At 33.2% G+C, this 17,870-nt stretch overlaps 1 protein-coding gene across 1 annotated transcript in view; it reads right to left on the bottom strand.

The window, feature by feature from the left end:
• LOC149411917 (facilitated trehalose transporter Tret1-like) overlaps positions 1 to 17,870 on the bottom strand; it is a 168,242-nt gene that overhangs the window by 70,346 nt on the left and 80,026 nt on the right. The window contains exon 2 of the mRNA XM_089646476.1: positions 848 to 1,364. Coding sequence (XP_089502602.1) covers positions 848 to 916 — 69 coding nt within the window. The 5' untranslated portion in view covers positions 917 to 1,364. The remainder of the gene's footprint in view (positions 1 to 847; positions 1,365 to 17,870) is intronic.

Raw genomic sequence — 17,870 nt, 5'->3', positions numbered from 1 at the left:
GTGTGCGTGAACTTAATAAAGGATTTGCCGTTGTAGGTGGTGAACGTAGGTGGAGGTGCAGATGCTGTTGTGGCCCGAATATTGTCGATTTTTTCTTGGAAAAAGTCGGAAAAATCTTTCGGACTGAGCGCTGCCGTGGTTGAGTTTTCAAACTCACCTCTGACAGTTTTAAGCGAATTCCAAAGTCGCTGGGGGTCCGAATCTTCACTCTCAATCTTCGTGATCCAGTAATCGGCTCTTTTTCTCCGAATTGTTTCCCTATATTCAGTTTGCACACCAACCCACGCTTCCCTTTGGCTGGCTAGTTTTCCGCTCCTGTATGTCCTCTCAAGTCGGCGCATAGCCCTCTTCTTTTCCCGGCATTCTGCGTCAAACCAGGAATCAGACTTGCGAACAGCACAGGTTTTGGTCGAAAAGGGGGCATGTTTGTTTATTAGTGTAGTTAAAATATCATTATAGACTTCTACTAGGCCAGATGTCGAATTTACATTACTATTTATGTCGTATTTTGCAAGGATGGAAGTCTTCAGCTCTTCCTCAAAGAGGGCAAAGTCAAACTTTCGCCACGCTCTGGTCGTCTTCGTTTTGTAGACAGGTTTGGAAGGATTAAAGTCTACCTCGGTACGCACAAGCCTGTGATCTGAGAGACCCACGTCTATTACTTCGGTTATTAGCGGTGGGTCAGTATTCCTAGATATAAAAATATCAAGTATTCCGCCTGCGTCATGAGTCGGAATATCTACCCATTGCCTACATCCGTAGCACTCTAAGACATCGAGAAATTTTGTTGTGTTAACGGTAGAGAGTTAATTTTACTCAAAATAAACAACAACAAAAAAGTACTTACTTGTGACCTGTAGTGCTTTTCACCAGGCGGCCTCCTCACTTCATCTTCCGCCATCTTTTCTATATTCATTTCTATAACTTGATCAGATCACTTATCACAGATATTATCAAACTATTAAACACTTTGTATTCATTCTCGTATTTTAACAACAAAACGAATCGGTTTATTACGTTTTTATAACAAAAGGAACCGGTTAAATACAGCTATATTGCAAAAAGAATCAGTTGCATACCGCTTTATCACAAAACAATCCGGATTAAGACTCCTTTATCACAAAAGGAACCGGTTGAAAACGGTTTTATCACAAAACTATCCGGTTACAGACGCCTTTTTCGCAAAAGGAACCAGTCGAATAAGGTTTTATCATAAAATGAATTTGTTAATTACGTTTTTATATCACAAAACGAATCGGTAAAAAACACTTTTACCACAAAATAAAATGATATGACAATTATGTTAAAAATGTCGATATGTTGAACATATATTTTTAACCGCGTTCACTCCACATTCTGCAATTCTGAAACAAAGGAGAAAATTACATTAAAATTAACACACGGTTATTTGTCAGATTTAATTAAATTAGTCATATTGAATTAAATAAAAAGTAATAAATTTGTAGACTAAAACCACATAAAATATGAATTTGTTGGTAGGAAAAACCGATACACTTTTGAGGGATGCCATATATGGATTCATCGAGTTGTACATACCATAGGACATACCATTGATAGATTCATTAAATCCTCTCTCACTTTCTCATACATGACGCATCTATAAAAAAGAGCTCTCAGTGGTAGGGTCATAGATTGTAAGTAAAAAAATATATAAATATATATAGGGTGTTAAGGGACTTACTTTAAGTTTTAAGAAAAAAATATAAATGAAATTTCGGTCTCTTGCGACTGTGTTTAGAATTTTTTTTCAACTTAAATCATAAAAAAACAGTAGGTATTGGATAGTTAGAATCGCGACGAAAGGTTGGGTGATCAGTGAGGGCAAGTTTTTTTTGTTTGGTTTTGAAGAAATTAAAAACAAACAAAAAAAACTTTTAAAAAAGTAACCGGAGACCAAAATTTTATTTACATTTTTTACAAATAATGTCAGAATCACTGGTAATAAAGTATGTCAAGTACGTCTCTTAAACACCCTGTATATATTTTTAAGAATGTAAAACATTTTTGGGTTACGGATAACCTGACAATAATCTCCTACTACCACCACAATAAACAGAAAATGTTGCTTGGGTTTTGATAGAGGACTTAGCCAGTCGAGGAATTGAACTCACGAAGCCACTGACCGATCAATTCATTACCTTACCTTACAAGAGTTCCAACTGCTCCCAACCGTATAGATCCCCAATTGTGGTACGTTGAGAGGCTGAAGTTAGAGGTGAGGAGAAGGAGATGGGAAAAGGAAGGAGGTAAGTACCTTACTAATCAAATGTGGTCACCAAATATGGGTAAAGCCATTTCAGTAACTTTTTGATTTTGAATAGTGCTATTCTACTACTTACCGATTTTGAGATATCAGAAGAAAGTTATGAGAAAAGAAAAACATATTACTGTGTTACGAGTAACCCTTTTCTTCTTTCGTATGGTGATCTAAGTCAGTGAGTAAGTCTAAGGCATCGGAAGTCACCCTGTGGACGTCATCAATCCCGCCGGGGAGTGAATGCAGCGGGCATTCGTCGGTCATATGTTCGGTGATCTGCACCGCACCGCATTCACACATCGCCGACTCTTTAAGACGAAGCTTAGTGCCAAATCACTATTTTGATTAATCTTTATAACGAATTTGTGTACATTTTGAATACCAAAAAATATGTATTCGATAAATTGAAGGTTTTCCTGTCGTTTCGCTTGAGCAGAATACAAATAAAAACATAAATTACTCAATAAGAAATATAAATGTAAGCTACTAAAAAACGTATTTTTTCAATAGAAATGTATGAACGGAAACAACTTTTAAATATAGTATTATAGCTAAGATTATCTGTGACAGTTTCACTTGATTAACTTTTTTGCTTTCTTATAAAATTATTTACAAAATAAATAAAAATAAGTTTTGTGCTTGAAATCGAACGTTTCTAGACTCCGTTTGTCAAGCGATTTTAATGCCTATTAGCTACAATATAAGGTATACCAAGAATATACACATTTTTGGCTTGTACCTTCCTCTTAAGGCCCCACCTGTGCATCATGTAGGCAGAGCGGCTGTGGGAGTATCTTATCCTAATGATGCCTGGACCTAAAAAGCCTAGGACAGAGCATCTGTGCGGTTTTGCATGAATGGCATTGAAGCCAAATCTAGAGTGAAAGGTAATTGCCAGGCAGCCATCTTGTACGGCTATTTTTTTAATGGAAAGTGATGCATAGTGAAAAATGATTTAATTTTTGTGTTGTTAATGCAGTTATAACGGTCAATGATTTTTATGGGTATTTGATGAGACAAGCTATGGGATACATCTCTAAAAAAAATTATGTAGGTTGTGGAATTTCACATACATCTTTCCCCTGACCCTGCGGCTTCAAATTGTTCCAGAATTGCTCCGTCCAGGGCTTTTCAAGTCCATGTATTGATGGCAGACCAGAGTTTAAGAGGCAGAACTAATCCAGGCTGTCTCTCAGTGGGGTCGTGCACAAGTAACCTGACAATATTTCAACTCATCTTAACTTCGACCTAATCTGAAAAATTTTGCTTGTAAAGGATTTAACCGCGACGCCTTGGTGAGAGAACCCGGCGCATTTTCAACTCGTCTACTAACCGGTAATTATTATGTATCATTCAAGGTCTTCAGTTGTGCAAGCAAAATAAATGTTATATAACTTATGTTGGGTAATTTTCTAGTTTATAAATAAAGACGACAAATCAACTTTTTTTATTGAAGTTATCTTTTAGATGCCAAGTTTTTTGGCCTCGAACAGCTTGGGATATTTTCATTATATCTTATGAAGTATTAACGTATTCATTTATGAAAAACAATGTTTTTTATCATTTTAAGTTACGTGAATAGAGAAAATACAAAATAATGTTAAAATAGTCTATCTACGACGGTGAAAAATGCTAAAAGGGATACATGCTTAGTATTGAAGTAAGTGGACAAACGCGACAAATCGTGTTCTCTGCTTTGGCTGAGCAGCTCGGAACGTCATTTCCATCATGAGTTATGGAACTTTTAAATATCTATATAAGACTCCGTAGTAAGCGTTCAAAAATAAGAAGAAGATGGTTAGAAATGGATCTCCCTAATGTAAATACGAATGTTAGAGCGAGAGGATGTTAAAAAACGATTATATTTAATAAAGCACGACTTTAAATTAGAGCAAAAATGTATCCATAAATGTCTTGAGTAGCATTTAAAGAAACTCTGTGATTTTTTTCTTGCCTGTTACATGTTAAACAACAGAACCAGGTGTGTTTCTTATAATTTTCTGAAAATACTTTTCTAATGAGAAAATTTCAAATCTTTAAAAAATAACACAACTTTTTTGAGCTTAAAAACTTAAAGTGTTCCAGGGAAGTACGGTATATTTAGGTAGATATTCGGTAGATACAAATAAGTGAAGATAATATTGTTCTATATTATGCAATGAAATAAAATAGTGCTGATACTCGGGCGAAGCCGGGTAGTACAACTACTAGCAGATAATATAATATTTATAAACTAAAGTGTAACAAAGATTTGTAAGCTAGGATGTATAAAAGTGAATGAAGGAGCGTGTTCCAACACGGTTCTAGGTAACAGTGTTCCCTTACAAAATTTTACAAGTTAAAATTTTTCCAGTTATAATTTTACCAGTTAAAATGTTTCCATTCAAAATGTTACCAGTAAAAAAGTTCATTGCCAAAATGTTCCTAGCCGAACTTAACATTTTAATAAATTTATTTGTTTCGTCATCTATTTGAGTTCTCTTCAATGTCAATACTAACAGAAACATTTTGGAAGAGAAGATTTTGACAGGGAACATTTTAACTGGGTACATTTTGGCAAGGAACATTTTGAGAGGGAACATTTTACTGATAACATTTTTACTGGGAACATTTTGACAAGGCACATTTTGACAGGGAACATTTTGACAAGAAACATTTTAATTGGTGATATTTTTACTGGGAACATTTTGACAAGGAACAGACAGATTTCTCTAATAGCCATAATTTCTGCCTACACCTCTGGAAACAACGTGGTAGATGGTTGGTTAGTAAGTGACTACTAATTTTCGATATCGTAACTGCAATACTTGATTAATATGCAAAGAATGGCAAATAATTTATTCGACACCCAACAGATTAAATTTTTCAGACAACACTATAAATTTAACATAGCAGAAACTATTTAACATTTATGTACCCTCTCATAGCGTGCAGCGTGCAATGTAACTGTGATTGCAATTTATTAGGCAACGATTAAATCAATTAAAATAATTACTTAAAATAGCGAAGTTAAACTAGGGGCGGTCTGAACCAGGATTTTCTGTGTGTCTCGTAAGAACGGATATTATCAGAAACCTACTGATATATGTATGAACCCACTTTAATTAAATTAGATTAAGTAGGTATCATCTGTATTATCTAGCCAGTGGTTATGGTCTATTTCGAAAGGAACAAAGTTATATACTTTAATTACTAAATATACCCCGCCACGCGTTGCTGTGATTCAGTCTGTCCGTGCAGATAGAGAAACAATAGCGCGTGTTGCTTTTACGTCCAAAAGATGGCACTGTGTTACAGGTAACATCTACATGTGTTGTGTCAAAATTTCAAAGCAATCCGTGAAGAACTGTCGGAGATTTAAGATTTTCAACATTTACATTTTTACTTATATAAATTGGTACATGACGTGTACCCGGAGTTGTTCGGGGTTATGAATGGTTTGGAGAAAAGTTATGAATTTTAATGTACCTTAAAACTGGGTGTATTTTTAAGGAATAAATAATATTATTCTAAAGAATTATCAAATTTCCTGATAGACTTTTAGTAAATTACGAACATATCATATTAAAAAATCCTATATTTTCGCATGTTCTCATGATATATTATCATTTACTAAAAGTTTACCAAGAAACCTGTTAATTCATTCATTAAGGCCTGCATTCCCGTTTTTAACCGGATTATCAATAATTTGAAGAGATTCTAAATAAATTAGTAATACTGATTTTTCTCCGTTAATTTGATCGCTTCTGGGAACAGCTCATATGTTCTCATGGACATCGTTACGCCTCCATTACTGTCATGGTGAGAAATACGGTCTAAGCGGTGTTAGAAAAAAAAACTCCAGACTTTATATTCATATCATACTATAGAAGTAAACCACATAAGAAGAAATTTAAATGTATAACCTCCATGAAACCAAAGGTAGGTAAGGAACGCGATTAAAAAAAAAAGAATCTTCGTTAATTTTGTAATAGTTATTTTTATATAAGGTAAGGAAGCAATAACGTTTGTAATACATTTCTCTAATAAAATGGTTACGCTTTTTTTTTTTAGTAATCAGTAATATTAGTTACAAAAACGTAAGGTGACGGGAACGGGAACCTTTCAAATGTCAAAAAAACAAAATGAGGCTAAATTCCTATTTGATGACAATGTTACATTTGAATTTTTGAGAAACAAATGCGCCTAAATATTTATTTATTTTTTATTATTATTTATTGAAGAATTTGTATAGCGCCGCTTTTGTGAGATATCACCTCAGGGGCGCTTTACAGTTGATGCAGGTATTACAAAAAATATAGATATTACAAAAATAAAGTGAAGTTAAGTTAAGTAAAATCAAGTACAGGAACAGGTGACACGAAGATAGAAGATGGAGACTCTGCAGCTAGAATCCTAGGTGGTGAAGAAACTGGACAAGCTGCTGGAGCGAAAGAGTCCACCGAGTCCACCAACAGTGCCAGCACGAGGTTCGTCATCCGTCCAGGTATTTCCAGGTACTGCTAATAAAGCGCTGACACAATATCCTCTCACAGATACCAGACCTTGGCAGCACCGCCAGTTTATATACATAATAAATATATACACTCTTCCGCTTATTATTTTATATATAATTTAGTCCAATTTCTAGGATAAGTCAATTCATTGCCTGAAGTCGGTCCATATATAGTAGAAGTATGTAGAAGTTTACAGATTAAATAAATGCTTCTTTCATCTTTCTTATATTCTCACTCTTGATTTATATTTTTTAGACGCCCCATTGAAACACAAGAAACAAGAACCATGCAACAACACCCATCAATCAAGAATTATTCCTCTTAGATTTAACGATATTTCTAGGCATTCGCTGAGTCATAAATTTGCAAAAAGTGTTTTAGCTTAATCCAAACACTCCGTAAAACGAGATTCGTTAATGATTTTGATAGATATTTTTGGTACTCTGTTCAACATTACATTAATCGACTTCTAAATAGAAACCTCGAAACTTTCCATATTCCTTTCCAAAGAACCAACTTATCTTATTGTCAAACTCTTGTGCAAATGACATGTGACGGCTATATAACATATATGGAGAAAACTTACTGAAATGAAATATTGTCAATTTATTAAAAATCTGGTCAAATTATTCGTTTTCTGTTCGAGGTCTATAATGAATGCTTTTACAGATTTTAAAACAAACTATGAGTAAAGCACGAATATTCCATGAAGAAGTCGATATATTCTGAATGACTAATATTTTATTAGGAAATAGTTATGCAGTCACACTTTTAACAGTATCTTGATTTAAAAAAGCCGTACTCAATTTTCTCCGTGTTTCTATACTGTAATGGCAAGATTCCAGACATATTTAACATAGCCCTCAAAATTTCTCGAATCTCTTGATTTCACTTGACTCAAACTTTGTCGATTTTTTGTTGTTCTTGTTGTTTTACTTATTTATTGTTTTATTCTTTTACATTGTTGTACACCTTTATAGGATAGTTGGTATATTTTATATGTTATTAATCTATTCTCGGTTGTGTACATAAAAATATCTAAAATTGGCTTAACCTGGTGCCACAAATTAGAACTGTCCGGAGCCAGATAAACTATTGAAGCCGAATTTTGCTAAGCCAATTGAATTGGCTTGTCAACAGGTGCTTAAAGTTTAGTTACATATACATTTTTATAAGTTATAATTTACACCTTATATCTACAGAATCAACAATTTTTCATACATATTAAAGTAAATATTTTTTTTTCCGATAGCCAATTTTTCACCATATATTTAACCTCATTCATAGACTTACATTGCTTTGTCAGGTAATAAATTAAATATCTTCGGTATGTTGTATTCAAACGTCCTCTGTGCGTATTTATTATTAAATTTCGTTAAACTATTAACCCGTCATTGCTCGTGAATCTAGTACTGTATTTTTGTTATAATTTTTCTTTATGCTGCGGGGTAAATATATACTGAATTATGATTTTTTGCCATAGAATAGCCTCAACAGGTAAAATTTTGGCACTCTGAAACAGCAACGGTGTATTATGTCTCTGTTTAAAAATATTAGGGAAGACTAGTAATTTTACAATTGCGTTTTGTCCAACTTGGACTTGTTTCAGATTGGTTATAGTAGTATTTCCCCATATGTTTAATCCATATCTTATAATAGATTCTGCCATTGACATATAAATTATTTTAAGTGTTTCAATTGATAGGAAAAAATTTAATGTGTACATTCTGCCAGCAATTGATCTGAGTCTTTTGATGAATCGCATCAATCGCATCACATCTGAATTGTTGTGATGTTGAATAGTTGGGGAAGGGAGAGAGATGGGTAAGAGGACGGTTGGAAGGTGCCTCGCTCTTCAGATTTGGTCAATAAACAAGATAAAGACATTTTACTTGGTGGTCCTTCACTGGTGGGCATTTAAAAAATTATGTTCATAAACAATAATGGATATGAGGCTGCGGTTAGAAAAATATATTGATAATTTCTTAAGCATACGTACATTAAAGCATCGTCGTTGGCATAAAAGTTAAGTCACGTCTAGACTTTGACTTTGAGTCAGGATATTGCGGTTTCTGCCATCATAAAACATATACCTTATATAATATGTAGATATATAATACAGGGTTTTCCAATAAGAGGTGTTGTTTTGATATTCAATCGTAAAAGATCAATGGTTTCGTTGATTGTGTGGCACGTAGCGCCGTCTTGTTGAAAGTAAACTTTGTCCAGATCAATACCATCGAATTCCAGCCATAAAAAATCATTAATCATCTCTCGATAGCGCAATCCATTCACCGTAACTGTTTCTCCAGCCTCATTTTCGAAAAAGGTCCAATGACTCCGCCGGGCCATAAACTGCACCAAACAGTCACACGTTGAGAATAACGAGGCTTTTCAACAATAACTCTTGAGTTTTACGAGCCCCAGATGCGAATATTTTGCTTGTTGACGAAGCCACCGAGGTGGAAATGGGCCTCATCACTCAAGATGATTTGCATTTGATTCACTCGAGTGAATTTTAATAATTTCTAAAGTTGAAGCGTGTATCGTTCCATTTTTATTAATAGCGTAGTTTCTACTTATCAAATGTCAAAAAATGACAGCTTCAAAAGTAACATCTACTGAAATAGCGGGCTATTTAAAACAACACCTCTTATTGGAAAATCCCGTTTATGTACATAATGATATGCATTATGTGTAGGTAAATAATGTATTATTTAATCATTGCAGAAGAAGATAGTATGTATTAATAAACCTAAACGAAACGTGAAACAACAAGACACAGAAAATTTAAAAAAAAGTGATGAACGTAACTGGGTATAGAACCCACGACTTCTGTCTTACAAGGACCGCATTCAGAATTTATAACATATTTCTCACTTTAACTTCATATATGTTGTCTATACATTTGTAGAGCCGAAACGGTAACTATATGAAATTCTCTCAAGGTATGCTCCGAAAAATATTGAAAACATATTCTGTTATCATGTTATAGGTATGAAAAAATTCACAGTGTATTTTCAAATGCAATTTATGCATTTGTCGAAGATTTTTTTTTGAAATTATGTGAAAAGATTTTAATATTTGTGCAAATAACATAAAATATGATTTTTGGCGATGTTTTTTTATTTACATAAATCAAAACAGGGTTGGTGTTAAGCGGTAATTTCAACCTTAACGCCATCTACATAAGAACTATATAATTTCCATTGAATTTCCACCTTAACGCCATCTACATAAGAACTATATAATTTCCATTGAATTTCAACCTTAACGCCATCTACGTAAGAACTACATAATTTCCATTGAATTTCAACCTTAACGCCATCTACGTAAGAACTACATATTTTCCATTGAATTTCAACCTTAACGCCATCTACGTAAGAACTACATAATTTCCATTGAATTTCAACCTTAACGCCATCTACGTAAGAACTACATAATTTCCATTGAATTTCAACCTTAACGCCATCTACGTAAGAACTACATAATTTCCATTGAATTTCAACCTTAACGCCATCTACGTAAGAACTACATAATTACATTTTAAACAGAAGTAGAACAAATGTGATAAACCTAAATAATGCATTTTGCAAAGGTACAAATAAATTCAAGGAAAATAAATGTACGCATTTAGTTTCTTAGATTCCTGCTAACTCAGCGTAAATATTTTGCTTGAACAGATAAATAAAAATAAAACCATTAAAAAAACTGTTTTAACAAAATTTATCGATAAATTTCAACTCTACGTAAACAACAGAAGGCGTATGTCAGTCAAAATGTTACAAAATCTCCAACATCAACATGTTGATGGAAATGGATTATATCTTTCTCATTAATGTATCAACCCGCGTCCTATCAATTAGCAATGATCGACTATTGTTTACCGTTGGCCCAAGCATAGTAAAATCATCTGTTTAGTTTTCAATTTATCAGTAAATACTTCTAACCCAACTAACTGACTAACCATCACGCCGTTTCTTGCAGGGGTAGGCAGAAAGAGCGGACACCAAACAACTCGGTCTTGGCACACACTCCTTGCCTCATTCACATTCATACATCGTCTCATATTAATCTGACTCTTGACATGGCCCGACTCAAGCAACTGATTGACTTGATCGAGATATTCTCCTTACTGTCCTGTCTTCGCTCATTTGGTCTACATGCCGAAATTTCCACATTTCTCACACGATCGAACATGGTTTTACTATACATACGCCTCAGGGATCTCATTTCCACAGAATTCAATTTACTTTCATCCTTTCCCTGCCAGTTCCATACCTTACATCCATACATCAGGGTAGGTACTAGCACTCCATTGTGGACTGCTAGCTTCGCTTTTTTCAGTCCTCCATTAATGGGGTTACCTTTTACTTTTACCTTTCTTTCAATATCTCTGTCAGACTTCCCATCTCTCGTAAACAAACTTCCTGAATACACAAACCTGTTCCTAGTATTCCTCATTCACAACTATATTGCACACTCTTTTCATGCTATCTCTTTCAAACACCATGACTTTAGACATACTTACATTCATCATTAACTCATTCTTCATACATATTTCGTTCATCCTAGACACGAGAGACTGTAGATCTTCAATAATGTTAACAATCAGCACCGCATCAACAGCATACAACAGACAACAGAATACAATACCGCCCGACCCACCACAGACGAACCTAACCCAACTTTATTTATGTTAACACTATCTGCCGCATAACTAAAACCGAGGTTAAGTTACGTCAACTGCAAGTCTTGGGAAAGTACAATGGAAATGGTCATAGATAAAAATCAAGACATCTGACGTAAGTTGACAAATTGAGCGCATCAATCACTAAATATAAGCAGGTCTTAGAAGAATTTATTTTGTTAAGCAAAACAACAAATATCAATGAACAAACTACCTAGCTTTTCTTCGACGTATTTAATTAATTTATTGTGCGACTGATACCTGGACATACACTGAAGTGGCATAATGAAAAAAAAAGTGATATATGAGGATTCGACCTTAACCGACAAACCAGTAAAACATTTCAGAATCTAGCACAATATAAAATTAAGGTTTTTATTTTTTATTACTATGTTTCCACATGCATTTGTGAAGTATTTTGTTTTTTAATGTTGTTGTGCACATTTAAATGTTCTTTGTCTTAGAAAAAAACACATGTAAAAGACAAGCTGGGCGTGAAAAATCTAAAAAATAAATAAAGAAAAAAATTGCGTTCCGACTGTCAAACTGTACAGACTATCAAAGTGGCTATGCATTAAAAGTTATGCGTTTGGTGTGTAGGATGAAACAAAGGCGAGCACTGCCGTTTTTAGACACGATTTGAGTTAGTACTGGGCAAAGATGTTGGTGAAACTTTTAATGGCCCATCTCTCTTAATTCTATTACACTTGAGTAAGTATTACAGCTGTGTTGTGAACGCCTTCAACCGAATCAGTAAATACTTCAGATTAAATATGTCCTAACAGCCACAGTCAGACCCAACCTAACTTTATTTATTGCTTACAATGTGCCACATAGCTAAAACAGTGATTAAGGTGAAGCATTGCAAAGTCATGTGTTTTTGAGTTAAAAAGGGAGATAATTTTAACAAATTCATTTTATTTAGGGAATCTGCAAGATAGCTGTTACTTCACTTTTCATCCCGTTCATACAATAAAAAATAAGTAAAAAGAGAATTACGGCAAAAGTGGTGTTGCCAGTTAATGCTTTTGATTAATCTTATCTAGGATTATAACGAATAGGTTTACATTATGCATACCAAAAAATATGCTTTAGATAAATTGAAGGTTTTCCTATCGTTTCGCTTGAGTAGAATACAAATAAAAAAATAAATTACTCAATTAAAAACATAAATATAAACGACCAAACAAAACATTTTTTCAATAGAAATGTATGAATGCGTAAAGGAAACATATTAAAAAAATACAGTATTATAGCTAAGATTATCTGTGACAATTTCACTTGATTAATTTTTTTGCTTTCTTATAAAATTATTTACAAAATAAATAAGAACCAGTTTTGTGCTTGAAATCGAACGTTTCTAGACTCCGTTTGTCAAGCAATTTTAATGACTATTACCTACAATATAAGGTTTACCAAGAATATACACATTTTTGGCTTATAGCTTCCTCTTGGTAGTACCTACAGCTCGTAACTAGCAGCACAGTTAAAGAAAGAAAAAAATAGTAAAAACTCAGCACAAAGCTTGTACAATCTTTATTCAATGTGTAACTGAAACACCGTCTAACGATTGAGAAGTGTTTTTTATTAGTGAGGCTGTTAGTATGCAAACAAATAAATAAACAGTGTGATGTATTTAGTACATTGGTACTGAACAAATATTCCATAAAGGTTTCATTTAAAGATAATGTGTTTCCGAGAAATGTAAACAATTGCACAAGTGTATTTATTTACGGCAATCACATTAAATATTACGAATTAATTTACCGTGTGTGGGATCTTTTATAATCTTCATATGCTCATACTAGGAATCCTCTTGTATGTATTTATTTCACAACGGTTTTATAGCTTATTGTGTTTACATTTTATTGCGCAGCGCGGCACTTCAAACTATGGATGTTTATATCAACGTAAATCGAACTGACTACGTGTATCTATCTTAACTATGAAGCATAAATGTTGATATAGATGTGGATTTGAAGGGGTCAGGGGAAAAACAATTTTTGTCACATAATGAACATACTGAGACATTCCTAAATAATAGTTAAGATCATAATACAATTGTAACATTTAAGGTCAAATAAATAAGAAAAACCTTTTTTATTGAGAATATTTTTATGGAGAATGTAGTTTTTTAATTTTATTTTGACCTCACATCAGCTTAGAGTTATAATAAAACAATTATGGCATAGTCAGAATAAACAGGGGGAAAACAATCAATGTCCACTAATATCAGGAGAAAAACAATCAATGTCCACTAATATCAGCGAAAGAAAAATCAATGTCCACCAATATCAGGGGAAAAACAATCCATGTCCACCAGCATCAGGGGAAAAACAATTAATGTCCACCAATATCAGGGGAAAAACAATCAATTCCCACCAATATCAGGGGAAAAACAAACAATGTCCACCAATATCAGGGGAAAAACAATCAATTCCCACCAATATCAGGGGAAAAACAATCAATTCCCACCAATATCAGGGGAAAAACAATCAATGTCCACCAATATCACGGGAAAAACAATCAATGTCACCAATATACATACTTTAATTAGTAAAAAACTAAATAATGTATTGGATTCTAATTAGTATATTTATGTGCTGAAAAATATTTTTTGGAACATAGATGGGAAAGTAAAAGCCAAAATATAACCTAATAGTGTTAATCGACCTTGAACAACGTTTGTTTTTTCCTGAACGTTGGGGACTTGGTTTCTTTTTGTCCTGTAGCCATATTTTAAAAGCAAGATATCTCAGTGACTATAAACGTTATTGTCATGTTGTTTTTGGCAGAAATTAGCGACGGGTATCTCGATTCAGACCGCATTGTCAGTTGAAAAAAAAAGTGACAAAAGCTGTTTTCCCCTGACCACTTCATATGTTTACATGTCTAACTGACGGTCTTTGTGGTTGAGAAGTAAGGTCCTCGACTACGAATCCAGAGGTCACGGGTTCAGATCCAGGCGTGCGTAAGTAATTTTGAATTCAAGTAATTTATCTTGTTTAACTATTATCTAATTCAATCAAAAATTACGGCACCATTCAGATATCAAAATACTCTTAGAATTATTGCCCTGGAAAAAATATCACTATTCAGAATGGAAACATTGTTCGAAATGATTTTAGCCATGCTTGATTTCGCTGCCAACTATTTTGTGACAGCATTTCTTGCACGCATTTCCTGCACTATTTTCCATTAAAATATAAGAAAATGGAAGAAATTTTTTTTTTTATATATTTTGCAGACTGTCGGGCAAAGCCGGGTATTAACCAAAAGAAGTATAATGTATAAATAATCATTGGATACGTAGTTTCTATTTGCATTCTGAAAAGATGCTAATTGCTTTATGTCTACGTCATAAAAGGTGCGAGTAATACAAGATTTATCCTGTTCGCGTTGTTCGATAATTAATAAGTGACCATATCTTTGGAAGGTGAAACAGCTGTCAAGCATAGTAATATAAATAATAATAATACATTTAGCTGATGTTCAACATGTACAACATGTTTTTGAGTGTGGTATTTTCTCAATATGCGTAATACAGATGTCAATAGATTTGATCACACTTCCATCTGTTGAAAGCTAACACAACGTACAAATGAATTATGACTTATATATTTCAATATATATTTTATATTATATTTCAAGCTAGAATCAACAATACACATTCAAAAAATTTCATTAAATTCGGGTTGGCGGTTTCGAAGATTAGCGTGTACGAACATAGTGCCACGTGATTTTTTTAATATATTAAGATAATTTAGTACATTACTTGGCCATCATTTTGACTGGTAGATATACATGCAGCAATTGTTCTCGTCAGCGAACAGTTTAACAGTAAAGTCGATTACTGGTGTGTCCCCAACCTTCAATACGGTTTAATGCGGGTAATGGCTGTAACATTGGCTCTAACCATTTCAAGATCAATGCTACATCGGTTAGCGATGCTATCAACGTATCAACTGTTGTTGATTTGATAAACAAACCATTTGATTATTCCAAATTGACAAATCTGCAGGGTGAAGATTAGAAGAATGAAGAACGCACATACTCATGAAGATATTTTCTGTTATTTTTTTAAAAAGATAAAAAAGATGTTTAAAGGTTTGTATGCAAAGCACAAAGGATAACAATTTATTAAGCAACGGCGGCATTTATTTTTTCTCGGAAGATTTTTTCTATTTATGTTTGGTTTCAGGCTAGTAATTATTGTTTATAATAATTTGTTATGTTGTCTGTCATTTCATTATCCAAGAACTCACAGTCAAATATGAGTAGTTTTTAGTTATACACAAGTAAATATACAGAATGTACAGTGTGTTTCAGTTAGATAAAAATGAGAAGTAAGTATTTCTGCTTCCGATAGTGGAAAATAATGCATTTTAGCAGCTAATTCAAAAAATAATAATTTAACGTCTTTTCTTCACATCGTGTTTTGACATAATTTTTTTTATTGTTTTTTTTTGCCATTTTTTTATTTATTAAAGTTTTAATTAAACCCAAACTGACAACCCAAGAATCTATCATGGAATCATAGGTTCATATTTTGGTTTAGTTAAAAATAATAATAATAAAAAAATACTTAAAATCTTCAATAACAATGGCCGCCAAGTAACAATTGTTTTAATTTTAACGAAATAAATATAAAAATGCATTATTTTGCATTTGACAACAGCAATACGCACTTCTCATCATTATCTAACTACTACAAAATATGCTTATTAAGTATGTCACTATTTTCTGTGGTAACCGGATAAATCATCACAATGATAACTCATCACACCTTTAAAAAGTTATATAAAGTCATGGAAAGTGATGAAACAAAAACTTTATTAACTGGGTTATGTAGGTTAGGTTAGGTTAGATTAAAAAAAATCATCGTTTTTCCACACTTTATATCACTTTTTAAAAGTGTGTTGAATTGTCATTATGTTGAGTTATCATGGAACCATTTTCTGTATATTTACCGAAGATATTTCCGGTTTCACAGTTAAGATTTGATACAATTAATGCAACACGGCCAATGTAAAAGGTGCATAAATTGGATAAATTAGTTTGAAGGTGGTATCAAATTTGAAATTATATTATTTGTCTGACTCTCTGAAGGATCGGAAGCGATATAATAAATTACTGGGAAATGACTGTACATTTGCAATCGCGAATAGCAATAGTCCAGGGTCATTCGCAGAACCGAGATCGTTACTCTAATAGCTGAATTCGTATTGAATTTCGTTGAATTATTTTGAATAAATCACGCTTTTTCTCCAAATTTAATAAAGGTGTAAACTTTGAACACTAGAGTCAAAACTCTCCGTTATGAGGATACGGGAGTGAGGACGTAAAGGGAAGTAGATACCGAGCAATTCAGATCTGGGTACCATGCATGCCTAACGCCAAATCAAGCAACAATTCATTATCTTTCAAAGAAAATAATTAACCTTATCAGCAAGGTTGCAAATGTTGTGTACAAGGTTGAATATTGATCGAAAATAATTTCGGATGATTTTAATAATTACCTATAACTTCAAGTCAGATTTATTTACTAAAACTTATACTAATAAATACGATACGAAACGATTGTACCACCCCAGCAAGGAACAATTCTGTCCCGGTACGACAGGGACATCAGAGGGCCCGGTTTATTAGTAATTCAAATACGTGCTTTGAGCATGGGGAGGAGGCTGGAGTTTAATCGACAGGTAGCAACCTAATAAGCCAATATTGGGATTAGGATGAGAATTGATTGAGCCTTATTTTTTTAACGTCTTCCTTCTTCTTGCAATTTTTTTCGGCAATTTTTGGATTTTCTTGTATATTTTAGGCTTTTCTTAGCTGTGAATGCAAAACCTGAATAATTTCGCTCTCTTTTTATTCATAGAACTCTTACTGGTGCGTAAGTACTTGCATATTAATTATTATTAATGCTTATTCGTTTCGTCACTAAATCTGAATAATCAAATTTTTCCAATTTTCTTCATAATTTCCACATTCATAATCAGTGCTTTCTAGCAGCAAAGTATAAATAATGAATTTAACATATTCTAAAGCGCCTTTTTTGAATTAATTTTACACTTTTCGAACATCATAATAATAATAATAATTGGATAATTTGTAGAGCGCCGTTTTTGTGAAAAATCACCTCAAGGGCGCTGTACAATTTATTTCCTAGGATCTACATTTGTTATTTAGAAATGATACCAAAACATACTTACCTGGCAAGTCACTTCCAACAAACACACTTATATTAAAAAGTTTATGCTTATAAAAGATAGAACTGCACGCAGAGGAAAATACATCAAAAAAAAACACTGGTCGTCGCATGATCTTAAGTCTGCTATAGTTTTTATTTTAATTTAAATGTATTTTAACTGTCTTAAAAGCCTACAAATTGTTAGTTGTTATC

This window comes from Hesperophylax consimilis, chromosome 24 (assembly GCF_061612785.1).
Source record: "Hesperophylax consimilis isolate HC1 chromosome 24, BYU_Hcon_1.0, whole genome shotgun sequence".
NCBI lineage: Eukaryota > Metazoa > Arthropoda > Insecta > Trichoptera > Limnephilidae > Hesperophylax > Hesperophylax consimilis.
This window is presented reverse-complemented; position numbering and strand designations above follow the sequence as displayed.